A 13,639-nucleotide genomic window follows, 5' to 3' on the forward strand; every position below is an offset into this window, starting at 1 on the left:
TGGATTCCAGCTCACTTAATTGTGTACCTAAGCACACGTGTGTTGCTCGATTCTCCAAGCTCATCTTGTCTTAAGGACACACGAAACCTATTTGCTTTGACTCCCAAAATCCCTTTTAGGACATAGTGAACACAAATATATCTACCTGAGGGCTGGGTGTCATTGTATTTTGAATGCCCTAAAAATTTGTTGATGTCATTCAGTCGCTAAGTCATGTCTGACTCTCTGCGACCCCATGGACTGCAGCACGCCAGTCTCCTCTGTCCTTCAATATCTCCTGGAGTTTGCTCAAACTCATGTCCATTGAGTTGGTGATGCTGTCCAACCATCTCATCCTCTGCTCAATAAATAAGAATTTTTCCCACCCATGTTTGAGAAAGAAACATTTCTGCTTCGTCACTTATTAAAACAGACTGAAACATGGCTTGAATTCCACAGACAAAAGGTCTTGCTAAAACTGTGTGTTCTCTACTCCCCAAGTCCAGAGCTGCCCATGGAAGAGAAGTTCCAGTCAGTAGAACAGAAATGCTTATTCAGGACTGCAGTCTCATACTGGCCCAGGACAGAGGAGGAGGAGAGAGGACAGTCCCCCAGTAAGTGAAATATTTAGAATAAATGGATTTAGATCTCCAGGGTTTCAGAATTTCCTTTGAACTCCTGTCATTTCAATGTGGGTATAAAATAGGATTTGTGTTTTCTGACATTTATTTTGCATTGCACATTTGTATTGGAATTTTATTTTTTGTTCATTTTGATCACTGTAGGATGAGAGTAAGGTTTATAAAACCTTCCCAGGTGTGATTTTCTTGAGTCACGACCTTCAGTACTCCTTAATACATTTTGCAGGGGGCAGGACAGGTGTTTTGGAGCACGAGAAACAGCACTAGAGAAGATCAAGTCTGTACTCTTCCCACGTGGTCTCTGGAAAATAATTTCACCTCCCTCAACTCCAGGCCCCTCATTTGAAAAAACTAACCACACCTCATATGCCAGCATCTCAGAGATGGTTGTGAGGGTCAGGTGAAATCCCACACATAGAGCACTTTGAACTTGGAAGGCATTTATAAGTATTATGTATTGTTTCTATGAAATCAGAAATTATTAAATGCTTACCAAATTAGACCATAAAGTGACCTAAAAAAGGTAGTATAAATGGAAGGTATGAGATACACAAAACCTGTCATCAATTAAACAAATATTCAAATTTTCCACAAGGAGTACCAAGAGGCCATTAGCTTTACAATACATAATGTTATTACTTAAAACATGAACATATTTTATGGGATTATATATTTTTATGACAGAACTTACATGATTGCTGCATGTCTTGTATCGAATATTCTGCCCTTCACAATTCCTGCAGGGGAAAAAAATATGGATTTCATGGAAGTTGCAAGCAAGGGGAAAAAAAGGAAAAAAGAGGCACTTGTAAAACTTATTCATGAACACTGACTCAAAAATTCAAAGTTTAAATTCTAAGAAATAACTTTTAGGAATCAGGAGGCCAAAAAGTCTCATAGAACTGTCACAATAGTGAATTCTTTAGCTGAATTCATGTAATAGTATTACTTAAGCACAGTTTTAACCCTAGGGTTCATATAACCACTGAAATTAATAGTATTATAGTACTGTGTATAGTGTGTGTGTGTGTGCACGCATGTGTATAATGTGTGCATATGTTTTCTCTCCCCCTGTGAAAAGGAAAGGAAAGGTACTGGCAGAAGCATTTTGTGTAGCACCCCTCTGTGGGAGAATTTCTCTTCCTTACTTGCTGAGGTCACCAAGTTAACTGGGCGCTCTATAACCTCCCTCTCTAATCAAAACAACCATCTCACTTATATGTGAAATCTAAAATATGACACAAATGAGCATATCTATGAAACAGAAACTGACTCACAGACAAGGAGAACGGACTTAATGTTTGCCAAGGTAGGGCAGTTGGCAAGAGTGGACTGGGAGCTTGGGATTAGCAGATGCAAGCTAGTATATATAGGATGGATAAAGAACAAGGTTGGACTACAGCACAGGGAATTATATTCAATATCTATGATAAACCATATGGAAAAGAATATAAAAAAGAATTAAATATGCATAACTGAGTCACCATGCTGAAGGGCAGAAGTTACATTGTAAATCAACTATACCTCAATAAAGTTTAAAAAGCAAAAAATTTTTAAAAGCATAATTCCTAAAAAACAAAAAGTTTCCTAATGCATTGAACAGGAATATTCAATCATATTTTCATATGTTACAACATTCACATTAACTGTGAAAATAGTCTTAAGAAATACAACTGTCTCTGCCAGGAATTAGCTTGTGGCAATGCTTATATTTTACTTCAGCCACTGGTCTTACTAAAGAAACGCTACAAAATAGTGTTGGGGCAACTTCCTTAGACTACCGATATTGTAGGGTCTGAAGTCATATCCCCATATACATATAGGTTTGAGAATCCAGGATGACCACCACACACACTCCCCCCCTCCCCTCCAGCCACTTGCTCTGGGACCCTGCACTCATTTTTCAGGCAGACTTTCCTTCCGGATGTCTGGAATTCCATCTGGCAGGTCCCCTCCTCAGTGTCGGGCTTGCTGCTCTACATTTTCTATATACATTAACTCCTTCAGATAACTCACCTGTAAACTTTTCCAACTTCTCCATGGAGTTATGTTTTTACCCTTTATGTTTCCTTGGCCATTCAATGGCAAATTTGGAGCCAGAAAAGCTAAACACAGGCTTAACTCCCAATCTTGAATTAAAAGTCAACTGTCACTATGTCATTTGTTTTAGAATAGTTAATCTGGGAAGAACAGAACTGCTACAAATTGAGTCCAAAGAGATCATTTTATTTTCTTTGCTGGTGTGATTTAAATATGAGCCTATATGAAATGACTGAACCAGTCTATGTCAGCAATATATAATTCACTGCATACCCTTTCTGACGATTCTATTTTTATCAACTATAAAAAGAATAAGTGAAAACTAATAATGTGCCAAGAAGTATAAAGGAGGAAAATATATCATTTTTAAAAAATCCCATCATCAAGACCTTTACCCTTAATATTTTAGCATTTCATCTTCCAGTGTTTCTGCTATAATTTATTTATAGATTTATTTATAGCCAATTCAACTGTGTATTCAGTTAACTTGATATTATAACCATATTCCTATTTTATTAATAATTCCCTGGAAAAATTGTTTAATGACTACATAATAAACCATTATAAATACATTACTTGTCTTATTGTTTTGCATTTGAATTTTCAAAAATTGTGGTAAAATATACACCACATAAAATCTACAATCCTAACCAATTTTAAGTATACTATGCAAAACTGTAAGTATATTCACACTGTTGTACAGACACTGGGCTTCCCTGATGGCTCAGACAGTAAAGAAGCTGCCTGCAATGTAGGAGACCCGGGTTCCATCCCTGGGTGGGGAAGATCCCCTGGAGTAGGAAATGGCAGTTCACTCCAGTATTCTTGCCTGGAGAATCCCATGGACAGAGGAGCCTGGCAGGCTACAGTCCATGGGATCACAGAGTCAGGCATGACTGAGCAACACACACACACACACAATACACACACACATTAACTTTTGTAGGCACTTGCGCTGTCTCTTGTTTTTCCCTACTTTTAAAATTTATGTACAGTAAAATTCACTTTTGGGGTGGCTCACAATTCCATGAGATTTAACAAACCCATACAGTTGTGTAAGCACTGCCACAATCAACATGTGGAACAGATCCATCATCCCATAAATGCCCTCAGGTTGCCCCCCTGTAGCCAACTTCTCTCCACCCTCAGCTCCTGGCAGCCATTGACTTGTTTTCTGCCCCCATTAACTTTACCTTATCCTGTAAATGGAATCACACAGTATATCTTTTGACTATATCCATCCGTGTTAATATGTGTACCCGTAGTTCACTCCTTAACTGCTGAAAAGTATTCCACTGTGTGTATCACACAATTTACCTATTCACCAGCTGGATATTTGGGTTGTTTCCAGCTTTTAGCAATTATAAACACAAATGTTGTAAACATTCACACACAGGTTTTGTGTGAACACAACTTCAGTTCTCTTGGGTAAATACTCATGAGCAAGATAGCTGAGTCTTCTTATTTTATATAATAATTTTCTGCTAAATATTTTTGTGCTTCCATTTTTGTCCAAATTTAGGATACATATCTAAAAATGGGTAACAAATACCAGTTGTTTCATCTTATGACTCTTCATGCATGCATTTTTAACTCTTGGTTGGCTAAGTATTATTTGACTTGGTTGTTTCTTCAAGAAGGGTAAATGTCTCCCACATTACTGACCTTTGTGTTTCACAGAGGAAAGGTAACACTGCAACATCTATTACCTTTTTCATGATCCTTTCCCCTCAAAACTGTAGACATGCTTTATTGACCTTTGACATTTAGACGTGCAGAAGACAAGTCTGAGTTTTATTCTATTGTACATGTATTTTTTTTTTTTTTTGTGGAAGCATATAGTGTTTTGTTTCATTAACATTTTAAGCAAAAACCACAGTTAGGGTGTACCTATTAATAGTCATGTGTTTATTTTCATCTATTTTGACTAAAAATGTTTGGCCTTTTTGACTGGAATACTCAGGGTCTTTATTTTCAGTGTTGTATATTATTCTCAGAATATAATTTTGATTACTCTCTTGTTCCAAGAATATTTGTAATTCTTAAGTACTGTGCAGCTTGTGGGATCTCAGTTCCCCGAGCAGGGATTGAACCTGGGCCACGGCAGTGAACATGAAAGCCTGGAATCCAAACCACAAGGTCACCAGGGAACAACTCTGATACACTTTTTCTTTCTTTGCAATCCTTCATGAACTCACCCTTCTCCATCTACTTCTCAAACCATCCTCACCTAACTTTCTGTTTTAACTGCAGCTTGTATCCTAGTCTCTTCATATCTGTTTTCTGAAAGATCCAATCCCTAACAGGAGTTAGAAAACATACGGGACAAAGACATTTTGGAGTGAAATGAAGAGCACTACAGCGGCCTCCAAAAGCATTACCTAAATGATAGTTACATTTCTGAACTGAAATACAGACGAGGTACTCAATTTTCATTTGGCTACCTCTTTTTATCTTTTTGGTCTTAATTTATATTTAAAAATGTATACATGTGTACATTCCCTTATACATTTTGAAGATGAATGTTATAAAACTAAACCCATAGCATTAGAGTTACAGACCTCCTACTGGTTGAGAATTACCAATCTAAGAGCCAAAGACAGAATTCAATAATGATAAGATTCCATTGTCTTTGAGGTATATGATGGTTTTAGAACAGGCAGAGGAACCAGAGATCAAATTGCCAACATCCGCTGGATCATCAAAAAAGCAAGAGAGTTCCAGAAAAATCTATTTCTGCTTTATTGACTATGCCAAAGCCTTTGACTGTGTGCATCACAATAAACTGTTGAAAATTCTGAAAGAGATGGGAATACCAGACCACCTAACCTGCCTCTTGAGAAACCTGTATGCAGGTCAGGAAGCAACAGTTAGAACTGGACATGGAACAACAGACTGGTTTCAAATTGGGAAAGGAGTACGTCAAAGCTGTATATTGTCACCTTGGTTATTTAACTTATATGCAGAGTACATCATGAGAAACACTGGGCTAGATGAAGCACAAGTTCGAATCAAGATTGCTGGAAGAAATATCAATAACCTCAGATATGCAGATGACACCACCCTTATGGCAGAAAGTGAAGAAGAACTAAAGAGCTTCTTGATGAAAGTGAAAGAGGAGAGTAAAAAGTTGGCTTAAAGCTCAACATTCAGAAAACTAAGATCGTGCCATCCAGTCCCATCACTTTATGGCAAATAGATGGGGAAACAGTGGAAACAGTGTCAAGACTATTTGCGGGGGCTCCAAAATCACTGCAGATGGTGATTGCAGTCATGAAGTTAAAAGACGCTTACTCCTTGGAAGGAAAGTTATGACCAACCTAGATAGCATATTAAAAAGCAGAGACATTACTTTGTCAACAAAGGTCCATCTAGTCAAGACTATGGTTTTTCCAGTAGTCATGTATAGATGTGAGAGCTGGACTATAAAGAAAGCTGAGCGTCGAAGAATTGATGCTTTTGAACTGTGGTGTTGGAGAAGACTCTTGAGAGTCCCTTGGACTGCAAGGAGATCTAACCAGTCCATCCTAAAGGAGATCAGTCCTGGGTATTCATTGGAAGGACTGATGTTGAAGCTGAAACTCCAATATTTTGGCCACCTGATGCAAAGAGCTGACACATTTGAAAAGAGCCTAATATTGGGAAAGATTGAAGGCCGGAGGAGAAAGGGATGACAGAGGATGAGATGGTTAGATGGCATCACTGACTCAATAGACGAGTTGGGTAGACTCAGGGAGTTGGTGATGGACAGGGAGGCCTGGCGTGCTGCAGTTCATGGGGTCGCAAAGAGTCAGACACAACTGAATGACTGAACTGAACTGAACTGAGGTATATGGAGGCAACAAATTAAACTAACTCAGCCTTTTGCTGAGTAGCACTCCTAAGAGTTTTAATGTCTGTTCCAATTTTCAAACAATGAATTAGGTTATATTTTATCAGTTATACATTCATTCATTTAATCAAAACTATTTGAGTACAATATATGTATTAGGCATAGGGCTGAGTACTGGTGATACAGAAATGAATGCAAATTGTTATTGAGCTAAAAAGTAAAGATACAGCTCTAAATTGATGTGATGAGTTTAATAATAAGCTATATATGGGACCTATAGAGACAAGAATCCAGGTATATAGTTCTCTTGACTATTCACTGAGAACGTCTTTCTATATTATCACAATAGGCTGATCCAGTCTTAGTATTTTCTAACACTATATATTTCCATCTTTGTGACTCATCAAAGGTATAAATTAAAATTTATTAAACTCCTAACCAGGATACATTAAATTTTAAACATTCCAGAAGCACCAAACTGGGGGTCTGGCAGGGAAAATTTATGAGGGTGGAGAACTCTCTTTCTTGGTCAAAAGGATACGGCTCCATTCTCCTGGGAAACAACAGCCAGGCCAGTGGACAAGGTCATCTACTTACATGACTCATTTCATTGTGTTTATGATGTGTGGATAAAGGAAGAAAATAAATTATAGAAAAAAGTGAAAGGGTAATTTGAAGTATTCTGTTTTTTTTTTTTTTTTTTTTTTTTTCCGGAAAGGCCCCAACCGAGGAAAGAGCTAACAGATTAGGGAGTTCAGTTCAGTCACTCAGTTGTGTCTGACTCTTTGCGACCCCATGAACCGCAGCACGCCAGGCCTCCTTGTCCATCACCAACTCCCGGAGTCTACCCAAACTCATGTCCGTTGAGACAGTAATGCCATCTAACCATCTCATCCTCTGTCATCCCCTTCTCCTCCTGCCCTCAATCTTTCCCAGCATCAGGGGCTTTTCAAATGAGTCAGCTCTCTGCATCAGGTGGCCAAAGTATTGGAGTTTCAACTTCAACATCTGTCCTTCCAATGAACACCCAGGACTGATATCCTTTAGGATGGACTGGTTGGATCTCCTTGCAGTCCAAGGGACTCTCAAGAGCCTTCTCCAACACCACAGTGCAAAAGCACCAATTCTTCAGCACTCAGCTTTCTTTATAGTCCAGCCTTCACATCTATACATGACTACTGGAAAAACCATAGCCTTGACTAGATGGACCTTTGTTGACAAAGTATCACCTCTGCTTTTTAATATACTGTCTTCTAGGTTGGTCATAACTTTCCTTCTAAAGAGTAAATGTCTTTTAATTTCATGGCTGCAATCACCATCTGCAGTGATTTTGGAGCCCAGAAAAATAAAGTCAGCCACTGTTTCCACTGTTTCCCCATCTATTGGCCATGAAGTGATGGGACTGGATGACACGATCTTAGTTTTCTGAATGTTGAGCTTTAAGCCAACATTTTCACTCTCCTTTTTCACTTTCATCAAGAAGCTCTTTAGTTCTTCACTTTCTGCCATAAGGGTGGTGTCATCTGCATATCTGAGGTTATTGATATTTCTTCAGGCAATCTTGATTCCAGCTTGTGCTTCATCCAACCCAGCATTTCTCATGATGTACTCTGCATGTAAGTTAAATAAGCAGGGTGACAATATACAGCTTTGACGTACTCCTTTTCCTATTTGGAACCAGTCTGTTGTTCCATGTCCAGTTCTAACTGTTGCTTCCTGACCCGCATATAGGTTTCTCAAGAGGCAGGTCAGGTGGTCTGGTATTCCCTTCTCTTTCAGAATTTTCCACACAGTCACAGTTTATTTAGATTACAGTTTATTGTGATCCACACAGTCAAAGGCTTTGGCATAGTCAATAAAGCAGAAAAAGATGTTTTTCTGCAACTCTCTTGCTTTTTCCGTGATCCAGTGGATGTTGACAATTTGATCTCTGGTTCCTCTGCCTTTTCTAAAACCAGCCTGAACACCTGGAAGTTCATAGTTCACGTATTGCTAGAGCCTGGCTTGGAGAATTTTGAGCAGTACTTTACTAGCGTGTGAGATGAGTGCAATTGTGCGGTAGTTTGAGCATTCTTTCGTGTTGCCTTTCGATGGGATTGGAATGAAAACTGACCTTTTCCAGTCCTGTGGCCACTGCTGAGTTTTCCAAATGTGCTGGCATATTGAGTGCAGCACTTTCACAGTATCATCTTTTAGGATTTGAAACAGCTCAACTAGAATTCCATCACCTCTACTAGCTTTGTTCGTAGTGATGCTTCCTAAGGCCAACTTGACTTCACATTCCAGGATGTCTGGCTCTAGGTGAGTGATCACACCATCATGATTATCTGGGTGATGGAGATCTTTTTTGTACAGTTCTTCTGTGTATTCTTGCCACCTCTTCTTAATATCTTCTGCTTCTGTTAGGTCCATACCATTTCTGTCCTTTATCAAGCCCATCTTTGCATGAAATGTTCCCTTGGTATCTCTAATTTTCTTGAAGAGATCTCTAGTCTTTCCCATTCTGTTGTTTTCCTCTATTTCTTTGCATTGATGGCTGAGGAAGGCTTTCTTATCTCTCTTTGCTATTCTTTGGAATCCTGCATTCAAATTGGGTATATCTTTCCTTTTCTCCTTTGCTTTTCGCTTCTCTTCTTTTTACAGCTATTTGTAAAGTGATAACCAAAATCTTCTTCTATCATGCTGACTTATAACCCTAGAATGCTTTTGATTCTAATTTCAAAATTATGGAGGAAATTATAAACCATGGTTTAAGATTGTATTTGAATTGATTTTAATACGGGAACAGAAAAACTGTGGAAACTTACAAAGAGTGACTTTTTTTTAAAAGTGTATTAGAACTTAAGAAATAATTTTTCAGATGCATTTTTAGTAATTGTTTCATTTTAGTGATTTAAATGAAAAAAAAAACTAATTTTGAAAAACTTAACACTGAAAGGAAAGCACTTATTTGCTGGTGGCAGCTATGGTTATGTCTCATAACTACTGGTTATAACCATATGGTTCGGGTCTATACCCCAGTGCCATCTGCTATATCCTAATTGTGAGGCACTAACTGGAATCTTGAATGTTGGGCCTGAAAATCTAAACCTAAAATGTAAGTGTATCTCTACTAAAAATCCCACTACAACTGAAGCAAAGTGATATGAAAAAAGAGCATTTTATTTCATGAATTCTCAAAATATAAACTACCATTTTAGACACATTCCTTCTCCAATGACTTTTTATGGTGAACCTATCATGTACTAGGATGTGGATATAAGGATACAGGAAGGTTATCTCTTGGTTCCCACAATAACTCAGTAGTAAGGGTTTTTAAACTCAAGCATCTGGTGGACATTTTTCACATCCTACTTCACTTTGTCCAACTGAACACATGCTGAACCCACACTGACTGGCCTCTAGATGTGGCATGCTTTGGTTACAATTTAGCATGAAAATGAATGGCCACTTTATGAAGAGGAATAAAGTAAAATGCAAGTTATTTTAAAGCTAAGGACACTGAAGTTCTAATTCCCCAAGCAGGAACCTGCCAGCTTATTCTGGAAATAATTCCTTTGGCTCAAAGCAGCTGAGCTGCAGAAATATGACTTCCAAGTTTTTAATTTCATTCTAATTATTATTTGTAAGAGCTAATGGTTATCAGGAGTATATAAAAATTTAAGAACATCATTTCACAATTATGTATTTTCTATCCATTACAACATTCATAACACCCTGAAATTGAAGATTTTTGAAGCCATAAATTTTATGAATATATAAAAAACATATGTTGATTCCACAAGAGGATACAGTAAAAACATTAATAAAATTTCCCTGGAGTTTATAGCATTATAATTTATTGCATTCATTTGCTGATATATTGACTCAAATACTAGTGTCTTAAAAACTAACAAGCATGTGTTTTGAAGAATAGAAATATATTAATTTTTTAAAACAGTAGTTAACTTAAACCTGTCTTTCCCATGGTTGGCACTTGACTAGAATATCAAATTGCAAATTTCTGCAAGCAAAAGAGACATTCTGGCTGGCATATGGTCCACAGTGCAAAAGAACTATGTGTATTTAAATGTAATCAAATTCTGAAATAACTTATCCACAAAGAAATACATAAGCAAAATAGCCACACTCATGTCCTTTCCTAAATCATGAATTTAAAGGACACTGACAAAAAGAGAAGGCACTGAAATGCTTTCTAAAACTTTGGGATAGCTTTCTGTTGGTTTTTATGTAACCACCTCCGCATACCTCTTCCAAGAAAAGTTGACCACAAAAGCTCAATATTTATGAAGATTTAATGAGTCTCTAAGGCTGTTCAAGGATAAGGAGACCTGATAAGCTTTCCAGGGGAAGTAGATTTCTTTCTTAATAATCTCAGCGTACTTCCAAAATTACAGTGAAACGTCTCAATATGCGAGTAGGTACATAAGGTTTGGGGCTGCCTAAAAGGTGCAGAGCAGGAATGACAGAATTATTCATGACCCTGCTGCCTTTCCTCTGAAATAATCTAATTTAATTTTTATGGAGAGAAATAATGTTACTGCCCCTGTTTTTTTTTTATCAGAGTCATGGAAAGAGTGAGTATATCACAGGCCTGGCCTTGTATCAGGAACTAAGCTGAGAACATAGATCCCCTCATCACACACTTGTCTTCCTGTAAACATCCTAGAACACACTACACTCTCATTTAACTTTTTTTTTTTTCTTATATTTGGTAAAGAATCTTCCCTACTTTCAAATATGTATTCAAATTGGATGAGCTCAGTTCAGTTCAGTTCAGTTGCTCAGTCGTGTCCGACTCTTCAGGGAGCAAGAAAAAATTTGGAGAATCTCAGGACCAAATGTAAATTTTAAAATATAGGTTAAGATGTGTACATAAACAGACTAAAAAATACTGCATAAGTCCTAAAAAAAAAAAAAAACTAATTCAAGAATGGTGACTTGAAATACAATAGCAATATTTAGGATAGAACTGTTTTGGGGTCTCTACAATTATTTGTGAAATATTTTAGGTCCAAATAAATGTCAGAAGGATGCAAACTCATGCCTACACCAGTAAGCTTCATCATTTCTTAAAAGTTTTCTTCAGATTTAAGAAACGTGTCATTACAAATTTAGTGGAAGCCCCCTGCCAAACCTACTCAATCCTATTCCCCTGCCTCCTGCCCCTTGGTGAGAAGTAACCAAGTAAATGGCATCATAGTTTACATAACCTTCCACAGCTTGATATTTTTGTCTCAACACTATGTTTCTGAAAATATCCATGTTGATAGATGCAATTCTAACCCATCCATTTTTATGACTCGAGTAATCCAATTTATAAATACAACTCAAATTCATCAATCCTTTTTTATGTATTGATTGATTTTCTTAAAAGTCTATGAAGGTTTATGTTGGTTCTGCAATGACCAATCTTATACTGTCACCTAGGGTACTACATTTGCAGGCTTCCCTGGTGGCTCAGCAGTAAAGAATACAGCTGCAATACAGGAGACATGGGTTCTATCCCTGGGTCGGGAAGATCCCCAAAGGAAATGGAAACCCTGTCCAGTATTCTTGCCTGGGAAATCCCATGGACAGAGGAGCCTGACAGGCTACAATCCAAAGAGTCACAAAGAGTCGGATACAACTGAGTGACTCAGCAACAACAACAAAGTGTACATTTGCACTAGTTTCGTAGGATACATACTCTAGTGGATCTGTTCCGTTGTGGGCATTTACAGCTTCACTAGTACCAGATAATGACACACTGTCCTTTAAAGTGGGAATACCAATTTTCATTCCCATCAGTAGTACAGAAAAATTCTTGTTTTTACATATCAAGGCCAATACTTGGCATTTTTAAACTGAAAAGTTTCCCAGTTTGAAGAATATGGAATATCTCACTTTGTATTTTTTTGCATTTTTGTTGTTAGGTTAATATTTTCATGTTTTAGACTATGAAAGTTCCCCTTCTGTGAATTTCCTGTTCATATCCTTTGCCCATTCTTCTACTAGTTTGCTTTTGTTTTATTGTATTTCAATATCTCATACACTAATTCCTTGTTGGTTATATTCATTATCAAGATTTTCTTCCACTCTATGCTTTTCTTTCTTTTTTCTTTTTTTGGCCACAACACAGGGCATGCATGCAGGATCCTAGTTCCCTCACCAAGGATCAAACCCTGACCCCCCCTGCAGTGGAAGTGCAGTGTCTTAACCACTGGACCACCAGGGTAAGTCCCTATAGTATATATTTTTATGATACAAAGGTGTTTGCTTAGTCTGCTTGAATTTATGAATATTTTCCTTTGTAACTTATGCCCTTTGTGTCTTAGTTAAGGACACAAAGCTCACCCAGAGATCATACAGATATTCTATATATTATTCTTCTAAACGTTTTCAAGATTCACTTTTCATAAGCAATTTTAATCTACCTGGAATTTATTCTTTAATGGATTGACATTTTCCGATATTTTCCCTTCGGATATTAATAATCATATTTGAACCCCACGTATGGAATATTCATCCTTTCTCCACCACTTTTTAAATTGCCGTAAGGTTGACAGTCAATACAGAGCACTTCTTGTATCGAGGAATCACAAGGATCCCTCAAATTGTCTTCTATAGTTTGTAACTTCTTTCCACCCACCTCACCTCTTCTTTAATACCAGGCAATTACGGATGTGTTCTACATGTCTATAGTCTTTGCATTTCAAGAATATTACATACAGTTCCGGCAGGGAGCGCGGTGAGAAGCAGATGGCGGCCTTCACCCCGGCGCCCTCCAGGTCCTCTGGCCTCCGGTGGGCAGGTGTATTAGGGGCCCCCAGGACGGGACCTCCTGAGGGCGGGTGAACCGGGGGCCCCTGTGCCGGAACCCCCGGTGGGTAGGTGAACTTGAGCCGCACTCAGTCGGACAGGTTAGGCTGTGTCTTGCGGGGCCCCAGAGCTCTCACCACCGCCACCCACTGGAAGCCGCAGAAAACCTGACCCTCACCCTCACCTCTGCAGCCTAATGGCGGCGGCCGCCCAGAGCCCGGATCTCGCTGACCAACCACCCGGTTTCTTGGCCCAAGGCTGCAGGACTTAGGCCAAGCCTCTGCCAGGTACCCGCACGGACTGGGTACCTGAGGTGACCGCTCACCGCGTGGGGGCTGACAAAGGC

The 13,639-nt window shown here is 38.4% G+C and overlaps 1 protein-coding gene across 1 annotated transcript in view; it reads right to left on the reverse strand.

Moving 5' to 3' along the window:
- Positions 1–13,639, reverse strand: part of ADAMTSL3 (ADAMTS like 3) — a 309,610-nt gene that overhangs the window by 227,410 nt on the left and 68,561 nt on the right. The window contains exon 4 of the mRNA XM_068990959.1: positions 1,312–1,357. Coding sequence (XP_068847060.1) covers positions 1,312–1,357 — 46 coding nt within the window. The remainder of the gene's footprint in view (positions 1–1,311; positions 1,358–13,639) is intronic.

This window comes from Capricornis sumatraensis, chromosome 19 (assembly GCF_032405125.1).
Source record: "Capricornis sumatraensis isolate serow.1 chromosome 19, serow.2, whole genome shotgun sequence".
Lineage (NCBI taxonomy): Eukaryota > Metazoa > Chordata > Mammalia > Artiodactyla > Bovidae > Capricornis > Capricornis sumatraensis.